A 23,903-nucleotide genomic window follows, 5' to 3' on the forward strand; every position below is an offset into this window, starting at 1 on the left:
TACATCATCTTCAAATCCAAGGATTTCTGTTACTCGTTTTGTTATCCATGGTTTGATTACTTCCAGATTTACTTTGCTCATGTCCACCTATATTAAAGAGCCAGGAGAAACAAGAAAAAAGTTTCAGAACAAGTCCTTTCACTAAATATACAACAAGCTCACAGTACCTTGAATTTTTCCACTGTAGAGACTGAATTGTATGCTGCTACATACATTATTATCCCAGTCTAGCTCTGTTTTAAACCAGCTTCTAACCTCTGCTGAACAAGAGCATTTTGATTAAAGCACAAGTTTGGATACCTTGCCTTCTTTTTTTAACTCCTAATATAGACTTCCCGATCTCTCCCAAGCAGCTAAAATTAGAACCTAGAGAAGGTAGGAAGTCAAAACATAGTAACTTGCTAGTACACTCTAGTAAATACTAGCTCAACTAGACAGCAAATAAAAGCTACAGTGGAACTACACCAATGTACTGTTCACTCCCTTCATACAATTCTGTTTCCTGTAAATAATGAAACCCACTGAATGATAAAGCAATAGTCTTGATCCAGCTCACCAATTCCCCTGACACCTGTCCACCACAGACTTCAACAGCTTTCAAAAAATCATTAAGCATTCAAAGTTACAAGAGAATTCACCCATTCCAAATCTCTTAATTTACAAATTCCTCACCCAAGATGAGAACACAGCCCAATTCTCTACAGAAATAAAACACTTGCTAGATATTTTATTCATAGCTTTATTCCTAGAAACTACAACCACATTATTACCTTTTTAGAACAGCATGAATGAGAACTTGCTAGTTTTAGCTAACTCTGTGGAACGCAACTCTTTCAGAAATCAGGTTTTGTCATTTACAAAAACAAAGACCTTCTCAAGAGCTCTGCACTCAGCTTTGCCACAGTCACCTCAGCAGCTTCATCGGTTGCCTCCTTGGCAGGTTAGGGCCAATACAGCCTAACGAAGGACCAGCTCCACACTTTGAAATAAAATGTTTGCTGAACAGGGATCTACTGACAGCACCTGCCCTGGTTGCATCACTTAAAACACTCGCCTGAGGAATGCACCCTCCCTAACAATCAACAGGTAAAGACTGTCACAGGGCAAATAACTGCATCTAAGCAAGGAATCTGAGCAGCTTTCTGCAGCGCTCTCACAGCCTCCCTCCACAGCCCCAGAGACTATCACTGCAACAACTTCACCAGCACCCACAGGACAACCAGTGCGCATTTCCAACATACTAATCTAGAAAACCTGAAACAACAAAAAACCCCAAACCACCACCCCAAAAAAAGGGGTTGAGGTGTTACTGAAGGATGCCTAGAATTCTAAATTAACATTTCTTCAAAGTAAGACTTCTTTTGAAGCTGAATTTTACACAAAAGCCTACTGGTGATATTTAGTGCTATAACTAGATCATGCATATTATTACTGTATCTTTGATGCACAAGTGGACATTCCAAATACCCTACAGAGAAGGCATTCCTCCCCTTTCTGTGTGTACCACCTGATACCCAATTACTCCACTGAAAACTGTCTTCGATTAGTGTGTCTTACTTCCAATCTCATCCTAACCAACTTACCTTCTTTTCTAAGCATTCTGCAAATTTCAACTGCTTCAACAGCTTCTTCTGCTTGTTGCTGAAGCGATTGTCCTGTTCTGCACTTGTTCCCTAAAGCACAGGAAATAAGATTTTTAGTTTGTATGACATTCAACTATCTTCACGCATTATCTTCCCACATACTTGCACTGGACAGTGTACAGCACACCAGTTACACCATTCTGTAAGCAAATAAGCCTTTTCTGGTGCCTTTCAGTTTCAGCACTATAGTTTTCATCTACTGCTGAAGATTTAGGGGTAAGCAGGCCCCTGAGCTCTGCAGCGACACCTTAATCATATAATCTCCCTGGCATACTACTTACGAGTTTAGAAGTACAGTAGTCTGAAATTGTTATGGAAAGGACTTATGCTGGAATTCACAAACTCCTCAGAAGGAATAAGCTCTTTTCACTCCGTCCAGGAACAAAAATGTCATATTTGGTTACAATGACATCTATGAAACCTTTGGGTAAATTTCTCTGAAGCAGATCAGTCAACACAGAGCCAGCAAGAGTACAAAGAATACTATTTTATTGATCATGCTCTGTTAAAGTTCACCAACTCGTTCCACTTTCATGAACAGAAACTATAGGTTAATTCATTTGGAACTGAAAGGCTTGAAAGTCCAGTTCTGGAAAATTTACTTGCACAGAAGTAAACAGAACCACACATGAACAAGAGTATGAGCAGAACTGCATCCAGATACTGATGATTTGTTACCAATTTAAAACAAATCCACAGTTCACACCTGAAGCTTATTAAGGAAACCAACCTCACTGATGGAAAACACAGGAATTTAATATGTGCAATTTCTATGCACAGAATAAAGGGTTGAGTACCAGCAATAACGTAAGCTACTAAGGAACCAAAAGTCAAGAAATAAGAAAAAGCTCCAATTCTCAGGTTAACCTAATTACTTCATTTGATATGAAAGCACCTTGAATTAGCAACGTAACATGCTACGAAGTCATCAGATACTGACAGGAAACAAACTATTTCCGCTATTCTGAAGCACAGGAATCCTAAAGACCAATTGTGGCACAAGCACTTACCAGGATGAAGTCTGTTTAAAACTCTTGATAATATTTGCAGTCTACTGCGTGGCTTACACATTAACAACACACACAGTATTTGTCAGATCACTCAAGAATTTAATGTTCTTTTTCAAAACTCTCTTGTTCACAACCCAGAAGTGAAATGGAAAGGTTAAGTTTTTCTTAGCCTGTTCATACCACATGGCAAACAGCAAAGGTAACCGAAGACCCAGAGCACACTATCACATAAAATTTCAAGGAAGAGACAAAATGGTTTGCACTGGCAACTTTACAAAAGTGTAAAGAACTGGAAGAATTAGTAATAGCAGCTTTCTTGTTAAGGTGAGTGCAAACTACTGCTCTGCTGCACTTCTGTAATTTCCACAAGAACTGTTTTCTCCTGAACCAAGGCTAGAAGGAGATTAGAACACTGTTTACAGCCTCGTTCCAGTGCCATGTTGATTCTGCCTTTCTAAAACAGTCACCTTTCACAGGCCATTTAAAACAAGATTAGATTTCCAATTCAGTGTTTTCAGTCCCAGTAATTCTACTGTCAATTACAACTATTTGATTTGTAAACTTGTCAACAATTGCATTAGACAGAACAAGTGCACCTTTAACTTGTAATTATTTTTCTCAGGCTGGTACGTTAACACAAAATTGAATTGAGAGATTATGTGCCCTCATGTTCTAAAAGCATCCTAGTTGCAGAAATAGAAAATAATATAGCTGAACAAATGAATGACTCCTGAAAAATTAAATTTGTTTTCAAAATTGTCAAGGAATCCCCAAAAAATAAGCTCATCCTAATTAACAGAAAAAAAGGCTGAGAAGAAATATACCCTAGGTAGGTTACTGCTTAATAGTCTGCAGAAAATATAGCACAGCTGTAAGAACAGAAAAGAAAAGCTCAACGATTAAAAGAAATTATCACATACCCACCTAAAAATAAAGCCTAACTTCTTTTTGGTTTGAATACACTTAATAACCTTCGCGTCACACTTTAAAAAATTCTCTCTTAAAAAAAAAGGCAATTTTGTTTATGTGCTTTGAACGCGGCCCCCAAAAGCGCACTCGATGGCAAGGCCGGGTTCGCCTCCCCCCTGCCCCGCGGCCTCTCCCCCAGGGCTCCTCGCACGGCACAGCCCGGGGCCAGGCCGGCCCGACGCGGGGCTCCTCTCTCCCCCCGGCGGGGCCGGAGGCCCGGCCGCCCCGAGGCCCAGCGCAGGACACGTCGGCCCCAGGCCGCGCCGGGCTGCGGGGCCGGGCCGGGCGAGCGCGGCCCTTGGGGGCGGCGGCAGAGCCCCCGTGCTGCGGCCACGCGTGTCCCCGCCGCGCACGGAGCGGCCACCTCCTCCTCCGGGCCCAGGCCCGGGGCGGCGGAGCCCCTCGCAGCCGCTCCCCTCCCACTCCCACAGCGCCCCGGTGCCGCGGCCTCGCGGCTGGGCCCGGCCGCCCCGGCCTGCTTCCCGCCGCCATTTTCTTCGCGGCGGCTCCTCACAGGAGCCTGCGCAGGGCGGGGGCGGGGGGGCACGGCGGCGTTCCTCGGGGGAGCGGCGGCCCCAGCGGCTTCGCCCGCGGCTGCGGGGCCTGCAGCAGCCAGGCTCGGCCCAGTGTCCCCCGCCGGGGGAGCCCCGCCGCCGTTCCCGCCCGCCCGGCCCCCCCTGAGGCCGGCACTTACGCGGAAGAACCCCGCGTCCATCTTGCCTCCTCCGCCTCCTCCTGGTCGCAGCGCGCTGCCGTCCCGGCGTGCACCGCGCGCCCGCAAGCCCCCTCGCACGCTCGCGGCGCTGGGGGAGGAGGGGGCGGGGCCGAGCCCTCCGCGAACGCTCGCCGGCGGCTGCCGATTGGTGGCCGCCGCCGCGGAGGGTCGGTGCGCGCGCGGAAGCTAGCCAATCAGAAAGCGCGGCGTTCCGCTGGGAGGAGGGAGCGGTGGTTAGGAGTCCTTTCCCGGCGCGCGGGTGGGGAGGGGGAATCCTCTTCTCGCGAGATGTTGGCGCGGGGCGGGACGTTCCGGGGCTCGCGGGTCAGGTGGTCTCGCGGCCGCAGCGGGGAACGGCGGTTCGCTGTCTCCCTGAGGCGGCTGCGCGGGCGCGGCGCGTCCTGGCCGGCCGCCCTCCCTGTGGAGCCGTCCCCTCGCCTCAGCTCGGTCCTTCCTCGGCGGAACGGGGGGCCCTGGGCCCGGGCGGCTCCGCGGGAGACATCGGGATCCTTGCAGCGCCGGGGCCTTGGGGGGGTCCCTGCTGTGAGGGGCTGCGGGCCGGCCCAGGCCTCTGCTCTGCGGCCCTGCAGTGCTGCTGGTGCGTGTTCTCCGCCCTGCCCGGTCGGTAAAGGCGGTGGGTTGCGTTTGGGAACCCTGCTGCGACTTGTCGTGAGCGGCCTGGCCCTCCCTGCTACCTCACGGCCTTGTCTTGTGCAGGCAAAACCGTGTGTGGCACATCACTGGTGGAAATGCTGCCACAGCTGCCTGCGGTTCGCACAGATCTATCCAAAGTAACAGCTCTGCGTTTTATCTAAAAGAAATGTGTATGCCCTTTAAAAAGGAAACGCTAGGTTCCTTCAAATAAAGTTAACACAACAGCTGCTTCCTGTGTTCTCAGCAGTCATGTAAGTGTCATGTGAAAGACACGTGGTTTTACAAGTGCCTTTTGGGCAAATAAATTGGTTATGGGACTTAGGGAAAAGACCGAAAACGTTCTTACATTTTATCTGCTTAGACCTCCAATGATGGTACCTCTGTATTGCGCACAGCCGTACCGGGGGTAGCGTTCACTCGCCTACCGAACAGTCCCGGCACCGCGGAGCAGAGGGAAGGAGCTGGGCTGGGGGGCGGGTAGGTGCCGAAATGTAGTAAAGTTGGCTGCTACACTTGGAGTTACTGTATGGTTTCGTCTGTTGAGAAATGGGTTGCGAGCTGTTGGATGGGAGGAGGACGCTAGATGGAGCTATGTGCTCTGCGGAAATACCTGGGTGCCGGACCCAGAGGGGTGACCGCTGCCTTGCAGAAGTTTTGGGGAACAGGACTTACCCCGCAGTGAAAAACAGGAACATTTTACTAGTGTACTAGCATCAGTAAAGTGCCAGCTGTGAGCCTGAAGGATCCAACCTGCTGAAGCTGTTAATTCTAGAAGACTTACAGAAGCAAGAAAATAAATACTAATTCTTGCAAGACCCACTGCAGATGAACTATTGAGTACGCCCTTAGAAAAAAAATCTAGCAATGTTTCTTTATATGACCTGCAGACCGAATGTTTGCATTGTCAGAATACAGACCCACTGGTATTTTGTCAAGAGAGAAACTTGACCAAAGACCAAAGTAAGAAGGTAGAAACGTTGGTTGTATCGCACTGCTGGGCAAAAAGGCGCTCTGAGGCACTGTGCCACCAAGTGTTCAACTTTGTACTAACTCGCAGACAAGTTTGTGTGAATCACAATGAGTTACACTTATGTTGCCTATTCTCTCCAAAGACTTCCACGGTCTAGGATTTCTTTAACAGACCAAATTGCAACATCAGCTCTCAGTTTTGTATTTTTTTTTTAAACCAGCAGGTTTCCCTGATGGCAAGTCTGCACGCAAAGGCAGCTAATGGGGAGCTTTTCCAAAAGATGGGGGGTTGAACAGGGAAGCGGGGTTCCCAGACAGGGCAGGCTGAAGCAGCAGTGAAGCTACTATTACAGGACAAGGGCAGTGTGGGCTTGATCCTGGAAAACTCTTAAATCCACAGCAAATTACACAAGTGTTACAGTGGCAGCGCGGTGGAAATACAGTGATTTTTGTTTCTTAAGAAGGTGATTTTGCGTGGTCAGCATAAGCTCTGGATTTTGCTGACAGGAATCAGAATGGACTGTGGGGGCCTCGCAGGCTGTGCCAATATAAGAAAAAATTTACTGGTAAAACAGCAGGCTTTCAATTTTGCAGATTGAGCAATGCTAGCGTGGTTACAGCAGTAATTTTCCTGCCAGTAACAGTAATTCTAGCAATCTAGAATTGCTTACAGTAGTACTGCTTATTCTGCTTCAGTGAAGCAAAGTGAACTTCATTGTTTTTAAACTCTAAATGGAAAGTAAAATTTGCTAAAAGTAGGTCTGGCTGGTGATGTTAAAAAATAACAGTAAGATGGGGCTTATCTTTTGTAAAGAGCTTGATTTTGATACAGTGGAACATGCCTAGAAAACATCCTTAGCTGTCTGGAGATAGAAACAGGAGGCCAACTCCTTTATGTCTTTAGAAAAAAATTAAATTGTCATCTGCAGTACCTTCTGAATGATTATATCAGTCATTCCTGCCACAAAAAAAGTAAGTTAGAGAACTAGGACAACTAAAATATTTACAACGAGGTTCAGAAACTTCACAAACAGCTGTCTTAATATTTAGTTTGGAATTCAAACTGTGCTCCAGTTTCATACAAAAAAAAATTTGCAATGTAATTGAATTTACTTTCTGCACAGTTAGTAAAAATTACCTGGTCAAGAGATGGGTTCATATCTTGGAAAGAAATGTTGTCTACTTACCACCCCAGTCCCTCACTGCGTTACTCTGAGAATGGTCAGCTTTGTTTTGGCCCGGTGTGATTTAAGAAAGTAACAAGTGGTAACGTGGGGCAGAACTGGGAAGAAGTGCAAGTGAACCACTGCAGGACAAAAAGCTTCAAAGCTGGAGGCTCTCTGTGATCAGCTCAGCTAGACAACAATAACTTCTTTCTCTACAGCTCCCAAAAAGGAGTTAAAATACCCTACTAACAGATGTACTAAGGTCTACAAACAGGCTGGAGCTCTGTAACGGCCACAGTAGCCTAGAGCTAACCACTGGCAGTGTTTCAGTGCAAGATACACACAAGAAAATAAATCCAGGCTGCTACATTACCGCTGTGTTCGCTTCACGCTCTGCCCAGCCATTCAAGTGAGTGGTTCCATAAAAAGATGTGTGTGTCAAAAAGTAGAGCTGTTTCTCAGAGTCTCACGTACTTCTATTTAGGACGAGGTTTAACTCCTCAGCTTCTTCCTAATCCTTCCTATCTGTCCTGTCAGCTGTGTTTCAGGGCTGCTTTGATACCCACGCTTGAGACTATCAGCCACTAAATGTCTGACAATGCCACTGTCTGTTCACACTCAGTGGGTTGTGAATATCTTTGGAAATTTCTTTGTTGCATTACTGTACACCCACAATCATCACATTTGCAAAACAACATCGCTTTCAGTTACTTTCTAGAATAATAATTAAAAAAATGTCTAAAAATAGTTCAAGCCTAGTCTGCATTAGAGAACAAAGCATTTCAGGGTGTGAGTTGGACATAGTAGCTGTGTAAAGCCCCGCTTGCTTTATACTGCCTTTCCACACTTACTTTTTCAATTAAAGAACTTCTCAGATTTTCTGTAAGACGAAACATTCTAATGCAACTCCAGTAATGAACCTAAAGCAGTTCTTGGCATGAGAGAGAAAAGCCTTAAGACATTGAGTTCATTTGGAAATGGACAGATTACCAAGTTTATAGAAATGTTTTTAAAATACTTGAAAATAAAAAGTAACTTTTTCTCTTTTATCTTAAACCATAGATATGTGGCATTAGAAACATGAAAGATGAGTAAAGATAAATACAATTTTGATACTTCCTGTACTATCCTTGTATAAAATAGACCACAAACCTGTTTCATGTAAATCGTAACAAACCCAGGTTCAACCCGAGTTATAGCTCTTGTGTCCAAATTTTTCTTCCAGTTTATCATCAGTCATTGCAGAACACAAAAAACTTAAACTCTCGGAGTAAGTAAAAGCTCCACAGAAGATGAGTGGGCATCTTTCCTTCCAAGGAACGGGCTTGGTTTATTCAGTCTCTCCATACCCTAGAGAGCTCTGTGAGAAGGCTCACTGTGTTTCTGATGAGTTGTGTGCCTTCCCCAGTTGATTTCAGTCATACAAACAGTGTCCAGGCCTTTAATTTTTCCTCCCAAAGAGAGAAAGCAGGATTAATTAGAATCTATAGACAAAATAATAACTCATTGCTATTCCAAATGCAGCCATTGCTTTGCCGAGAAGTCCCAGGTCCAGGTAAGTAAGAATTCCATCTCCCTTCTCTCACAGGGAGGACACTCCCAGTTACCTATTCTGCATGTGGATATCCACAGGTATGAAAGTCACTGTAGGGTGCTGAGCCAGGCTGCTGCTCTTCTGCCCTAAAGCAGGTGGCACTGCTGTTTTGGTGGGTTTGGGTTCCAGCTCCCGCTTCACTCGCATGCGTCTGTAAAGATAAAAATGAAATTGTCACCGGAGCTGGCACATGTTGTGGTCTGTCCCGTGGTATTGGGAAGGTTCCCGTGGAAGCAGGTTACATCAAACAGCTACTTAAAAGCCAGTGCAAGCCAGGATTTCACCCCCAAGATACTAAATGGCAAGTCAGTGCTTCTAGAGCATTAAGTCTAACCCAATGCCCTGAAAAGTGAGAAATCAAGCTCCTGTCCAGCAGCATTGATGCACACAGCAGACCTCTCCTATGCTTCCAGCAAGCACCCTCCATCAAGAACCTTTTTTTGCTTCCTAGCAATCACAGAACACTGATGGTGAGATTCAGATGCTTCAAACACATTATAGATTCTCCTGGAAATTTTCAGCAACAAATACTGAAATGGTCTGCTAGATGACAGCACACCAATTTTGGTTCATCTTGTCCTGCCTTAGTGAAGTATAGAACTTGGCCACGTACCTGTTATATGTTTTCAATATGAGCAGAACCACTGTAAAAATAATAATCACTCCTACTACAATGGCAGCAACTATTGCTCCAGAACCTAGCAGGGAAACAGTAATGGAAAAAAAAATATCTTATTTACAAAGTTATTGTACTGTTTGAAGTTTGCTAAGTACAAGGTCCACTTGAAAAAAAAAAAAAAAAGCCACCACCCCACTAGTTTTCTTACTTTGATAGAGAATTTGTTCTTGAGACTTTGTGGTCACATTTACTGAGAACTGAGTATTATTGATCAGGGGTGCAGCTGTCGTCATCTTGATTCGGCTACAGAAGAAAAAAAAAAAAAAAGAAGAATGAGTTCATAAAATATTAGCCAAAATTTGACAGTGATAATAGGCAACTATTTGTTAAAGATTCTTAGCCTACTTTGTGCAGTCTCATGGGACCGGGGTTCTTAATATTTCCTCAGTGGTGAAAATCTGGCCCTGCTGAATTCAATGGAAATTTTGCTACAATAGTCTTGAGCAATTTGCTTTAAACTAATTGCTGCTCAGTATTAATAGGCTAAAAATAAGATATAAACACAATAATGTGTTGTTACCCATATATTATTGCTGTTATACAATTTTGGTAAACATATATTTTAAATGCCTTAGGGTTTTAGATTATCATTTCATACTGAGATTCAGATCACTGAGCAAATAAATGCGAAGAGTTCTGTACCCAGGATACAGTAATACATCTTTAAGGAAGGAAAAAAAAAAGTCAGCACAGAAAGGTTTAAAAACTCCTTTATAGAACAGAAGAAAAAACATTTCAGCCCCTAACTTGAAGCTCCAAAAGTTACACGACAAAACAGCAGCTACCCCATGACAGAAAAGGATTGCAGCGTGACTGGGACAGAAAGCTGACGTGAGTTCGGACCAGCACCTCGCTCGTGTCAGTGTCATCTCAGGTCTGTTATGGAAGAGGAGAAGCCTCCAAGTGGACAGCTGAAAATCTGCCTGCTCCTGCATTTTGGTAGGGTAAAACCAGAGCTAGAAAGAGCAGCCTGCATGTTTACTGATTTTATAAGCATTTTCCAAATGGTTTCTAAATGTGCCTAGTAACCTTAGGCGTTCAAAGACTCCTTCAGTCTGAGAAGGGTGTGAATACCACTTCAAACAGACCTCGGAAACCATTTCAGCTCCTGGCTTCGGAGAGCTAATACACTCAAACTATCCACTGAAAATTAAATTATTCTTCAACACCTGATACTGAAATTGAGTTTCCCATTTTGGATGCTGCCCAGTACAACCAGGCAGAACTCAGCCTCACTCTGTTACACTCCACTGGGATACCGTGGATCTGTGACATGTTCTTAGTGGCTTTAATTTTACACAGCGCAAGACATACAATAGCCAGAAAATTATTAAGCGGATAGAAATCAGTCGGTAATAAAAAGAACTGGAAATCTGAAAGGCAGCCTCCCTTCCCCCTTATTGAGGCTTTCCTAAAGGTTTCCGCAAAGTAGCATCCGTCACATAAAACACATGTAGTGGCAGGCTGTGGATTTGGGAGGCAAGAAGGACACAGCTCTGATTGCTCTTGACAGGACAGGTGTTGTTTCGGGGTGGGGAGGCCAGGAGCTGAGTCAACACGTGTGTGTGCTTGGGAGGCTCCACTGACAGATATATGAGAGCGCCGTAACCAGCAGGAAGGAACATGGTCAGTATCTGCCTGGGTATGAAGGATCAGAACTGCAAGGTCAATTCATGAAATACTTCGATCCCCTTAGGTTAAAAAGGTTCTGTTTTTTTCTTTTAATTTAAAAAACAAAAATAACTCTGTCTTGAGTCTGTAACTGGGTCACTCTCCTCTGACTGACTGACTCCTTTGTTTAGCCAGGCCAAGTTAATTCAACAACACGATCATCAACTGTAGTCGTAGATCTTTCCACGCTGAAAGAAATATGTTGTGTTGAGAGTTTGCCCAGCCTTACTGTATAGCACAGCGAAAGGATTTACACACGCCTCGGAAGAACCTGTGAGAGGCACCGAAGCTCAAGTAACGGCGCTGTCCCCATCCCTTTCCCCATCCATCCATTTGAAACCTTGTTGATGCAGGTTGTACCACGGACAAGCAGAGACTGCAGAGACTCTCCATCTTGCTGCAGGCTAGGGAAAGCTCAGCAAGTATTTTGACTACGGACATAATTCAGAAAAAGCCACGTCCAACTTTTACCTTGTTGGTCCTTACTAGGAGAGCACAAATTCCAGATTTACAGAACCGTTTTTCTCCTCCTCTGGCTATTAAAATAAAAATCCCAAATAAATAAGTCTCCATATTTTGATATTAAGCCATGCAATGTTCATAATTACTAACTTCCATCTGGTTCAAACCACCTTGGTAATAGTAAGCTATTTGTGCATGAGTCACCTATAACCAAAGAATTTTTATTGTCACTAAACCGCCTGTTTGCGACGATTAATTTCTCCAACAGGGTGTAAAAATCTAAGATGCAATTTGACAAATGCATCAAATTTATATTTTTTTTTCCTGCATTGTACAGCAAAGAGGTCCAAGGTCTGTGTTTCAGGCCAGGGTGAGAGGTGCCTGTCCTCTGCTTTACCTACAGCAAGTCCCAGCTCCATTCCTCCCCTATGAATCAGCAGGGTTATGCCTGGCCAAGCCGGTGCTGCGAGACTCAAGGACCCAGCAAAGTCCAGCAAAATCCATGGGAACCTACTGGTTTTGGGGCATTGTGGGCTGGAGCCTCCTCTGCTTATAAAAACATTTGGAAAATCAAGAGTGCTCAATAACAGCTATAGAGCAGAGGAGAAGAAATGGACTTTGATACAGCAATCACAGGACATTCTTTCTTTATGACACATGGCATGCACTTCCCCCTGTGCACACACACCTGCCTGGGGTTTTGAGAGCCACTAATTCACCCGTAGTTCTCGAGACTGGGAGTGGGGACACACACCGCTGCTTATTTTTGCATCCCCATATGACGGAGCTGGAAATGTTTTCATAAAGTTAAGCTTTGGGCACGTTTCCATTTAAAACATCTTTGCAGATAGAGCGTATAGGTTGTTTTGGCAAGTAGTAGCAATGCCCCCCTTTATCCAGCCTGCCTGCCTCCCCCTGCACCGTCCAATTCCGAGCTGAACGGCCGTGCTCATTTACAACGAGATGGGGATCACAGCTCGTCTGTCAAGCGACTCCTGCAGCACCTGGCAATTACAGAAGAGGGGCAATGGGGAACAGAGGGGTTGGTTTGAGTTTTTTTCCAGGAGAGCTGGACTTTGAGAGCCAACTCCCTGCTAGGGAAGGCGGGTGCTGGTTAGGAAGACACACAAGTTCAGTGCTTTGCCACCTAGAAAAAGGTGGTCTTTGCATCAAGCTGTGTTGCAGGCTTTAGACACAAAATCAGGTAGTTTCTCCAGCAGTAATATATACTAGTTTTGACCCAGGAGCTCAATCGGAGGATTAATTCATCCTTTCAACTGCACTGCTGCACAGATAATATTTTTATCTTCTATTGTGGCCAGCCACAGGCTGAAAGGTGATTTTACCCTCTTTACTCATCCAGGTCTATTGAAGAACACTGGGTGCCAGCTCTGCTGCTCCAGGACTTCATTCCCTTCCCAAAAATGTCAACAGAGCTGGGTTTTAAACCACAACACCCACTAAGGGATGGAAGAACAAAACCCAGTACTGGTTTGCTTGATTTCTGGTTTTCTTTCTCAGTATACTGGCTGTGATAGCTGCTAGGAAAAGGAGTATTCTCTAGAATATTTAGAAATAGGCTAGAATTTGGGCTATTCTCTTCCCCCACATCCTGTTGCAGATGTGAATGCGCACTGCCATGTGCGAGCCATCTTACATTATCAAAAGGCCACCAAGAGCTGAACTTACATGAACACTACCAGGGTGCTGGAGCTGTGTGAGGAGAAGCAAATTATCAGAGGTATACAGCATTAATTCCAATAAACAAATGCCAGGCTGTCACCGAAGAAGCCAAGAGGCAGCCAGATCCTGTTAAATAAGGCAGGAAGGACTTTATCCCAGAGGAGCGGTAGCTGCCCTGACAGCTGACAATCTCAGATTTGCTCTCCTGCAAGAATTCCACACCACAGACCCATCACCACCCTATCTCCTGCAAAAGAAGAGGCTGAGGACTCAGCTACCATCCACATCCACCCTCCCAGCGCTCCAAAGGAGCTTTGTGCTAAGCCACATCTGTTTGAGGCTCAGCTCAAACCATGTGTGCTCAGCTCAGCTTGCACATCAGCCTAAGCAGCAAACTCACTCCCATCCAAGGGAGAAGTTAATCCTTCTAAGTTACCAGTTTTTCTCCTTTCCTAAAAGCAACTGAGCTCGAGAGCAAGGACCTGGCTTGTGAGCAGTCCCCAGAGGAAGCGGATGGGTGTTTTGGTTCTGCTTCTGCCTCCACTCCAGCAGCCTGCCCTTCCCTGTCTTTGCAACAATTTACCTTGTCTAATTGCTTCCAACGCGGAGTGGTTTGAACCTACCTGTTTCATTGTTCCCTGCTGTTTTCCATCAGCAGGGAATCAATTGAGCATTCACAGCACAGCCCAGAAAGGAAACAGGCTTATATTTAAAGAGTTGCAAATTCAGCTTCAGCTCCCTGTAACCTGGCAAACCACTATCTTTGATCCAAACAGCCTCGAGGCAGCGCAGCCACGTGCTCCTGCGCTCACCTTCCAGCTGCATCAGGAGCCACAAGTACTGGGAACATTGCCGAGGGTTTGAGGCAAACTGTATTTTCAGAAAGTAATAAAAACACAGTGTGCTTCAGTGAGACCTGAATGTGCCTGAATTTACCTTGTGAGGCTCTAAAGAGGGAAGAAGGGGGAAAAAAGCAACAAAAAACCCAAGTTCAAACTGGCTAGCGGGAGCTAAGGCATAAACGTGGCCTCAGGCAAACAACCCCGCTCTGTATGGAGCCTGTGTATTCGTAAGTGTCCCAATATACATTATACAAGCATTTGCCCCAAGTTCTGGCAAGAGCTCTCCAGGTTGAGCTGTTGTTAAAACACATATTAAAAGCATTTCAATTCCTTGCCAAGACAGAGAAAGTTACACCAGCTGCAGGCAATTCTACTGTGCAGTAGCAGCACCAAAAAAATAACCCACAGTAATTCTGCCTGCATGGCTTATTTCTCAAGAGGGGCAAAAAACCCTCAGCTCACAGAGATGACAAGAACCAAGGAAGTAAAGACAGGTCCCCAGAAAGGAATGCCCTCATTCCAATAGTCATACCTGGAGATACAAACCAGAGAGACTTTGGTGTTGACTTGCCCAGGAGCAATGTCTAAACCAGACAGTGACCTGCAGATTTCCCAGTTATGGTTTATTGCCTTAAAATGCTGGGCCACACACATTTCTCCTCTCCCTCTGTGTGAATGCACTTATTCATGGGAACGACAGTAACTCTACCATGTTCAGCAAAGTGCATTTGCATCATTAAAACACTCCAGATCCTTCAGCGTAGGGCGCTCTATGCAGACAAGCCAGGATATGGAAGCAAAACAAGCCAGAGGTATTTTCCCACCAGTTACACGCCAGGATCTAGGATTAGGGATTAGAAGACTTGCTGAGACACTTGTGAAATACACGTCAGAACCAGGATTTGAACTTAAAATGGAAAAAACCCACCGTGTCACCACCGCACTGTTAAAGTTCCTGCAGCTCAAAGCTTGCACTGCTCAAATGCCTGTTGTTGATTTTTTATTTTTTTAAAACACCCCAACTCCCCTTCTTTCACTGATATCACATATGTCACCTAGAGCTTCCCACTAGCTCTGGCGAGTTGTCTAGGATTTCCCATCGTGGACCCAGGCATGCTCTACTACTTAAGTTTCCAGGCAGACCCACAGAATTCGGGATGCATAAAACCCCCTCCCATCCAGAAACACTAAAAACCCCTGAAATTTTAAACTAATATATAATCCAAAAGAAAATGGTCTGTTTAGTGTGCTGTGCTTACATAGTAAGGCTCATTAAAAGACATTTACAAGAAATCATTTGGTCCAATGGCCACATTTGCAGAGACAGAGTTACTTCATTATTTAGGTCTGAAGTGATTCATTTAAGAGGAAATGCAATAACATTTTAAAACAAAACTGCCATTTACATGCAATGCACAGATGATATATCAGCTATCAAGAGAGAGCTGGGAGTAATTTTGCAGCTTATTCCTGAAAGGAATGCTAGAGGGTTTTGTTTTGTTGGCAGCTTTTTTAAAATTATTATTAGAAGGCTTTTATTCTACATTTTTAATTTATGACTGTACACACACGAGATGCTAAATTAACCAACTACAAATGATGTAATCAAGAGCTGGCAAATAAGAGGTCATCAGCATCCACCTTATTATAACAGCGAGGGAAAGGTGCAATACACTGCTTGGTCTTTTTTTGGGGAAAGGATTCCTTACTTTCTGATAACACAGAACCATGTCACAAGACTTAAAACAGAACAATGCACAGAGTGAGCAGACCGATTTCCAGGTTCGTGACGTGGTCTCCAAGGCTCACACAGTGTCAAGTGATCTCTCTCGGTTTGCCCCTGCAATCAGAAAAGCCTTTTCTAACACTGCGGCACAACAGACGAGTGATTTGTACCTCCTTCGGGGCCACAGCGACTGCACAGTTCTCTGCACCGTGTCAAGACCATACATCATTTGTTTACTCAGATGTGCTTTTCCACCAGAAGGCTTCATCCAAGCAGATACTGAGAGTTTTCAATCCCTTGGTATCTGGGAATCCTCCATTTCAGTCATTGCTGCACAGATCCAACAGCTCAGAGTATGGCTGCACATCTGGGATACATCACCTGTGCAGGAAGCCCCACGCTTTCTGGAAGGGATCGGATGCCCTCCTGCATTACATTTTACAGCAGATTGACACAGATGTATCACTGCATCCCAAAAATGCTGCTTATGTGCTAGAGGCGGCTCATTTGCACACCATTCAGCCAGGAAAATCAACACGAGGGACAGCCAATTCATAGTATAGAACAAAGCCCGAGGCTGATTCCCAGCTCATCTGGACTCGACAGGCACTGGAAGCCCCTTCCGTGCACAGAGATATTAGCAGAAACTTATTTCTGAGCTGCAGCTCGCACCAGCACCTGGCAGCATAATTAACCTCTGATTTGGGAATGAAAAACAGAGTCCGGTAGATGACAAGACTCACCACAGCAATGGGTGAAGAAAATCCACCCGCACTCACGCACTTAAAAAGCGGTGACTGTTGCAGCAGGTGCAAAGCATCCCCGGAGCCCAAAGCTCACGTGGGCTCCCCAAAGACACCCCACTCCAGACTCTTTGCTTGCAATAAGGTGTCTCTACCCACTGGAATACTGATTAAGGTCCCACGCACCGTACGTGTTCCTGGGAGCACTCAGGTGGAGGGCGCAGGAGGAAAGGATGTGTAATTAGCAGTTAAATATTACCCAGAAAGAAGAAAAATGCCTCCAGGCACCTGTATGAATTTCAAGGCAGGAATGGCTCATGGGGGATGGTGAATGAGGCTTGAGCTGACAAATTTTAGAAACCATCAACGTGTGCACTCAAATGGAAAGCAAGAAAATTGATCTGAGCCGAACCCTTGATCAGGGCCTGGCAGCAGTGAGTGGCATCGTGTCACGCATCTGTCAAATCACACTACCCAACAATTTGTTTCTGCTGCTCAAAGAAGTCTCAGCAAAGTGTGCATTGGTGGCAAATTCAGTGGATGTGGACCACAAATAAACCATAAAAAAAGCAGTTTGCCATTGAGAATGGTCTGTTTCTGTTCTTACTTCAGAAAGTCGACTCTTGTTTTGTACATGTAATGCTCTAGAGAAGGCCTGTTACTGCAGGACTCATATCAGCTCTTCTGCAGTATCTGTGGAAAACTCCCTACAGCTTTTCAGTTTCCTAGAGAAAAGAGTTTAAAAAAACCACTGCAGATTCAGCAATGTTTTTGCAGAAATTATTATCAGGCTCTGTATCTTGCTGGATCTGCTATTTACTGAAGGGCTGGAGCAGTTCAGGAGATTACCCTGTTGTAGAAATCCTCTCTCACCTGGATTTTCCATCAGGGCATCTGCTTTACTCCGGGCACAACCAACAAACACTCCAAAGCAGGAGAGAGGGGATTAGGACTGAAACTCTGAGCATGGGAATTGCCTGTTTCTGACCTTCAAATAACGCTGCATCTGTCTGGAAGTCCAGTATTAAATGGAAGATCCCACATAGCTCCCAATTAGAAAGGAAGAAAGAAAAAAATCCAAACAAAAACTGAGGGACTGTGGTATGGAAAAGGAATCACAGCACAGAAGAGGTTGGTCTCATTTAGGGCCAAACTTTTCAATAAATGTAACTACAAATGGAGTATGTAACTACAATCACTTAGAGAATGTCCCACTACTTCCAGGTCAGTCCCCTGATTTCTGGGATCTAACCCAGACTGAATTGGCCTGAATTTGCACTCCTGCTCTGCAGTGCAAGGTGTGCTTTCTGCATGCTCCCTATAGCTCCAGAGCTCCTCCGAAAAGACAAGGCAAACATTGCTCGGGAAAGACGAAGACGAACCGGCAGCAGAAAACAGAGGAGCGTTTCCCTGCTAGTACACAGCTGGATAAACCTACATCTCAGTGTGATCTTGGACCTTTGAAACACACCCACTCCAGCCAGCTGAACTGCTCTGGGGGACAAAACATTTCTCTTTGCTCATCAAAACATGTCAAAAAAAGCAGATACTGCAGCTATGCTGTCCTACAAGCAGAAGCCTCTGCCGAGCCGAGGACACAGTATAGGCATCAGGACCCTTGTCACCACTCATCACGTGTAGCCAGGCTTGGCACTTGTTCACAGCGTGACCAGGCGGAACAGGAACACTCAGGAAGCCCTTACACATCAGCCAGGAACCTGGAGAACCTACAGACAAAGAAGAAATGGCAGGGGAGAGAAGCCAGAGCGGGGCAAAGATGGGCTTGGAAATCCTGGGAACACGCTGAACAGTGCAGCCACTGCCCCTGTGAGCTGGTGCCCGGTGGATGCTGAGCCAGGCAGCGCAGCCAGCACCTACCTTTGGGACAGAAAGACTCTACCACTCTTTTTTACAAGAGACCAGGCAGCAGAGGCTGATTTCAACACACTTTTTAAATCAGGGCAGGGGATGGCGATGTGCTTGTTGCTTGCTGAGTAGGTCGAATCTGACATAGCCTCCTCGCAGTCAGAGATGAGAGCAAGGCAGACAGGCATTTAATCAACACACTGAAATACCTTCCCCTGACAGAGATGTGAAATAAGCCTGGAAAGGCGGCTAGTAGGTAGGAAAGAAGTGCGTTCTCACATTCTCACAGAGTGGTTCAAGAGTTTTCTTCCCAAAAGGGGCTCAGAGCTCAGCATCCCAGCACCAGCCCTGTTTTAAAAAGTGTGTTGAAATCTGTGTGACCCAACAGATGTTACACAGGCCTGTTCTCACAGGCAATTCAGAGAAGAGGAACTCGACGGCCCGTTTTGTGTTACTGGAACAAGACCGATAGAAACCGCAAAAACAATGTCAAAGCATCGTATCCAGCTGGGGAACAGCATGAAATTAATTAAGATCAGTAGCACAGGGCAGATCTGGGCTCCTGCTGTGGCATGCAGATCTAGAATCGGATCCAATTCCAAAGTTTCCCAGAGTTCAGGGAGTTTTTCTATCACATCTGGCAAGTTTGCATCCCTTCCCTGTAAAAGGCTGGCTGAGTTACACGTGTGCAGCAAGCAGCTTTCCGTGGTGGTTCTGACAATGAAGAACAAGAATAAGTTTTTCAGAAGCACCAAAATATATTTGTATAACCATATTGTATACACTCGGGTATCAGGGACCTCTTGTGAAGAGCATAGCCCAAAGAGAAGTGGGGAAACTCAGCAAAAACGTCCTGTGCTTTCACTAGACATATGGGAAACTCGCCTTACAAAACAAAGAACTGCTAAAACACTATCAGTCACTTGTGACAAGAGAAGGAAAAAGGAGTTACCCGGAGCAAATTAAGACTCATAAAGACACTAACAATCAAAAAAAAGGAGACACACAAGCCAAACACACTGAAATCTATAGCCCATTCTCCACCTTCCTTCTCAGCCAAGCCAAACCATGGCTGGAGTCCAGTATAACTTGTGAATGATTTGCTCAAACTAGGACTGGCTTCCCAGACTAGAAAACCACTTCTGCCAGTTCCAACACCATCACATGCCCCCCTGGCCAGTTCCTTCTGTTCTCTGAACCCTTCGTGGCCTGTGGGCAAGTCACTTGCCCAATGGCACGTTGATGCCAGGAACAAATCCAAGGAGGAAAGCAATCCCAGATGTACCTTCAAGCACCCCTTGCTACACCCAGCGGAGCCAGAGAGATGACAACAGCTACTCCTGGATTTACCTTACACCGCAATTCTCACGGGACAGAACAAACACCCACAGCTCACACTGTGACCCACAGCAGGCTGGAATTTCACACTCCAAGCTGCCTCTCATGCTGGAGAACGACCCTTCGCATCTATCAGCGCAAACGGTTGCATGTGAGTCAACACAGCTCCTGTTTGCTGGCAGACGGCTGTTAATTTTTTCTTTTCTAAAGATAAATATATTTGCTAGGTCAAGGGTTTTGAGGCTTCCATTATGGACTGGTAAGTGAATTGGAAACTTTGTCTTCCCAAGCCCACAGCTGAATGGTTAAGTGCTGATGTTACGTGGGATTAATCTAGGTGTGTGTTTGGTCCAGGGGGCTGTCTCCATCCAAATGGATGTGATAAAGGCAGAGCCCCTTTCCTCTGCCCTCTCACCCAGCCTGGCACCTGACGCAACCGCACCATTAACCCTGTAGCTGGGCAGGTGGATCCCTGACTGGTACCCAGCCCTGAGCAGCCAACGGTGAGGAAGCACCATGACTCCAGGGCCCCTGGAATTAGGTTTTAACTTTGTTGCTCCATGGAGGTGGTTGTGAAAACATTAAGCTATGTATGTCAGTGGGAAACTGGATGACTCAGACAACCCAGCAGCTTTTTTTCTTGCTTTCCTCCTCTGTGATCCCCATTCATGCCTCGTATCATCTCTCCCTGCAAGAAGCCTAACGAACACTATAGGTTTCGGCTGCATTTCCCGATTTCTGTGACTCTCAATACAAGCAGCACAGTCAACCTCGCCACATTTTTTTCCACTCCCACACACCCAACAATAGGCCAGGTCAAGGCTCACTCACTGGCCCCAACCAAACCCCCCTTCCCAACTCAGCCACTCTTCAGCAACGCTGATCCCGGCCTGGCACAAGGGCATGAGAATGCAGCATGTGAGATACCACCCTGGGGAGCAGGGGCTGCTTTGGGCAGCTGCCAGCACCCCACAGCGTGCTCAGCATTGATGGATTCACCCCGTGAGCACACAGGCTGCTGATCTGAGACCGCTGCAGGCACTCGGTGTATCGCTCACTGGCTTCTCCAGCTCCTTTGTGCACTAAATCCTGACTGGCTCACTGTTTATTGCCATAAGTAGGAGAAAGAATTTAGTGTAACTAGTAAAAGTCATGCTTTCGGTAGCAGCAGACAGATAGGGGCAAGGCTGGACAGGAAACCTTCATGAATTACTGCCAAGAAGGGAGCCAAGTCTATTCCCAATTGTGGATTGAAGTTTTAGGACCGTTGCTCTCCTCTTGCAGCTCAGCATGTGGTACAATATGCTACCCAGCTGCTGGACTGGATCTCCTGCAATTGAAGCTGTTCAACCAGCAGAAAAATGCAAATCTCAATACTATTATAAGAACCTCTGCAAATTTTGTATCCTTCAATTTTTTCTGTATTAAAAAAATAGACAAATCTGTATGCAGTATAGAAGTGCAACTCCTTTCACTCTGCAAACAGCAGGATGAAAGCAGTCGCAAGATTTATTCAAGTACTGCATATGCAAACTTGTTGAATTGGTGAGGCACATCCCTCTTTTCCAAGAACGCTGTAGACAAGCACGTAGGCAGCGCGGTACTTTACACTCGCACCCCATCCTCCACCAGAACAGCTAAAAGCTCTTGGCAAGCCCTTGTCTGAACCTGGCATCCACAGCCCTGGTACCTGTCCGCGCAGCAAGACAGTAATTCTCACAGGGCCACGAAGTCCCCGGTGACCGCACCGCCTTTGTCTCCTGGTTTCTAATCACTAAATCAAAACCTCCCACTCCAATGCTCCATCCAGCACAATGTACCACATCAGCGAAATTTGTTTACAGGACACAACGCTTCCTTTAGCAAAGCCTTCCTGGGGGCATTAAGTACATTAATTACCACACAAAACCAGAAATCACAGTTCAAACCTGTCAGCAGCTTCAGCGTGTTCCCAAATAACGAAAGCAGCAGGTTTTGTTCTGTGCTGGAGGCACTCGGAGATCTGGAATGCAATGCTCCCAGCTTTCCAGCTCTTTTCATGTTAAATATTAGTCTGCCAGCCCATTCTAGTACGCTGCCCAGTAGACATAAAAAAAATACAAAAAATTTCAAAAACTGACTAAATAATTTTAAAAATTAATTCTTTTTAAATTAAAAAAAAAAATTCAAAAAATCCCCCCCCAAACAAAACCTTATTTATAGTTCTGGGGTGGAGTGAGGACCAGACCCAGCGTATGTGGAGCGATGGGGACGCTGCGGGCCACAGACCGATCGCTTCACAGAGGTGCAAACTTCTCTCTGGGGGGGGCACCAAGTTGCCAGATGGGCTCCAGCCCCCACACCCTAACGGTTTCCAATTAAATAACTAATCAAGTTTAGCAGAAAACCGTAGGCGAGCACCTGCGCGGCGCTCCCTTCAGGCTGGGGGTTACCGGTGAGGCGCGCAGCGGCGTGTGCCGCGGTGCCTGGAACCCCTCGCACCGAAACGCGGAGTAACCCCGCCGTAACGGCTACTCACAGCCACCTCACCGGCAGCGGAGCCTTCCAGCAGCCAAATACCATTTACACCGAGTGAGGCAAAGCCGGCCGGGCCGCCACCCCCCTGCGCGCCGCCGGAGCTACTCACAGAAGGAGGCGGCAGGGCCAAGGGCGCTCCCGGCGGGCCGGCCTCCCCTCAGAGCCGCGGGCAGCACCGCCCGGCGGGCCGGCCTCCCCTCCCCTCCCCTCAGAGCCGCGGGCAGCACCGCCCGGCGGGCCGGCCTCCCCTCCCCTCCCCTCCGAGCGGCGGGCAGCACCACCCGGCGGGCCGGCCTCCCCTCCCCTCCGAGCGGCGGGCAGCACCACCCGGCGGGCCGGCCTCCCCTCCCCTCAGAGCGGCGGCCAGCACCGCCCGGGCCGGCCCCCCCCTCAGAGCGAGCGACCGCCCGCCCCAGCCCCGCCGCCGCCCGGGGCAGCAGGTGGCTCCCGGTGCCGCCCCGCGCCTGGCAGCCCGGCGGGCAGGGGCCGGGCGGCGGCGGGAAGCGGCGCCTCAGCGCGGCGGGGGAGGCGGGAACGGGGCTGCGCGGGCTCCGGGCAATCGCGGGGAGGGGGGACCCGCTCCCCTCAGGGGGTCCCGCCCGCCGCTCTGAGAAGGCCGGGCCGGGCGGCGCTGCCCGCTGCTCTGAGGGGCGGGCCGGCCCGGGCGGAGCGGGGTAGGGGCCCGGCCGGAGCCCTTCGGTTCCGCGGCCGAGCGCGCAGGAGTGCCCGAAGCCCCCCGGGAGCGGCAGCCCCAGACCCCTGCCCCGCCGGGCCCTGGGACATCGCACCTGCAAACGGGACTGGCACACTGGTCAGTGGGAATGGCACACTTATAAACGCGAAAAATCACATTTATAAACGGGAAAATCGCATATAAATGGGAAAAGTCACACTCGGAAGTGGGACTGTCACACAAATGGGAAAAATCACTCATAAGTGGGGAAAATCACACAAATAGGAACATCATACTCATAAGCATGATTTTCCCATTTACGAGTGGGAAACTCGCTCACAAATAGAAAAAAAATCACATTTATAAATGCGAATATCACACTCATAAGTGGGAATGTCACACAAATGGGTATATCACACAAATGGGAATAATCACACACATAAATGGGAAAATCACAATATCACACCTGAATGGGAGTATCACACTTATAAAAGGGACCTGTACCCTGCCTGGGGCCTGATGCTGCTTCCACTGGAAACTGGGATACCGCGTTCACACACCGGCAGCCCCCAGCCCAGGCTCATTTCATGGTTTACAACCGCTGAGCTGCCGCACAGGAGATGTTTCCCCCCCATCCTGCATCTCAACTTCCCCGTGTTCAACCAGAACCAGTGCTGCCATCTCCATTAAGCACCTTTAAACATATGGATGAAACCTGCCTGTAACAAATTCCTCAACAGGGGCATCGTAACGGTCCATACACATCTGCAGTGGATTTCTTGGGATGACCAGAGTACATCACTCATGGCTACTAAGCTTTCATCGATGACTGATTTCACTACAGTGAAGGTTTGACTGTAAATGCATCTATAAATTATTGCTTTGTGTTGATTTAAACCTGTGAATCCTCTGATCAGACCTTGTTCGAGCTGGCATAGATTGTGCAGTAGGATAATGACTTCTTAACTTCTTTTCAAGACTTT

The 23,903-nt window shown here is 46.9% G+C and overlaps 2 protein-coding genes across 22 annotated transcripts in view; both read right to left on the minus strand.

Moving 5' to 3' along the window:
- The window catches only part of SRRM1 (serine and arginine repetitive matrix 1), a 20,029-nt gene extending 15,557 nt beyond the window's left edge, over positions 1-4,472 (minus strand). For 13 of the 17 annotated variants that reach the window (XM_055799092.1, XM_055799091.1, XM_055799094.1 and 10 more), the window contains exons 1-3: positions 4,317-4,472; positions 1,584-1,673; positions 1-87 (exon numbers count right to left, since the gene is read on the minus strand). The exon at positions 1-87 is cut by the window's left edge and continues 36 nt beyond it. In XM_055799092.1, coding sequence (XP_055655067.1) covers positions 1-87; positions 1,584-1,673; positions 4,317-4,337 — 198 coding nt within the window. In that variant the 5' untranslated portion in view covers positions 4,338-4,472. Of the gene's footprint in view, positions 88-1,583; positions 1,674-4,316 lie in introns of those variants that run through there. The other 4 variants (XM_027782050.2, XM_055799103.1, XM_055799102.1 and 1 more) reach the window with 1 other exon arrangement.
- Positions 4,473-8,120: 3,648 nt separating this feature from the next.
- On the minus strand, positions 8,121-22,485 carry NCMAP (non-compact myelin associated protein). 5 transcript variants are annotated; one of them, XM_055800678.1, is made up of 5 exons: positions 22,357-22,485; positions 21,659-21,804; positions 9,548-9,642; positions 9,334-9,418; positions 8,121-8,871 (listed from the first exon to the last, which is right to left on the minus strand). In XM_055800678.1, exons 3-5 carry the CDS (start codon positions 9,630-9,632, stop codon positions 8,730-8,732), a joined length of 312 nt encoding a protein of 103 aa, XP_055656653.1. In that variant the 5' UTR covers positions 9,633-9,642; positions 21,659-21,804; positions 22,357-22,485; the 3' UTR covers positions 8,121-8,729. The 5 variants fall into 5 exon arrangements, with proteins under 5 accessions (XP_055656653.1, XP_055656654.1, XP_055656655.1 ...); XM_055800679.1 differs by lacking the exon at positions 22,357-22,485 and adding an exon at positions 22,249-22,356; XM_055800680.1 differs by lacking the exon at positions 22,357-22,485 and adding an exon at positions 22,260-22,336.
- Positions 22,486-23,903: the final 1,418 nt, after the last annotated feature.

The sequence above is a fragment of the Falco peregrinus genome, chromosome 3 (assembly GCF_023634155.1).
Source record: "Falco peregrinus isolate bFalPer1 chromosome 3, bFalPer1.pri, whole genome shotgun sequence".
Lineage (NCBI taxonomy): Eukaryota > Metazoa > Chordata > Aves > Falconiformes > Falconidae > Falco > Falco peregrinus.

Excerpts from the sequence above, each read along its gene's own strand:
- NCMAP (XM_055800677.1), bottom strand. The coding sequence starts at position 22,292 with ATGGTATTTGGCTGCTGGAAGGCTCCGCTGCCGGTGAGGTGGCT. Across the intron at positions 9,419-9,547 it reads AGAACAAATTCTCTATCAAA|GTTCTGGAGCAATAGTTGCT; the intron begins GTAAGAAAACTA and ends TTTCCCTGCTAG. Across the intron at positions 8,872-9,333 it reads ATATTGAAAACATATAACAG|ACGCATGCGAGTGAAGCGGG; the intron begins GTACGTGGCCAA and ends TTATCTTTACAG.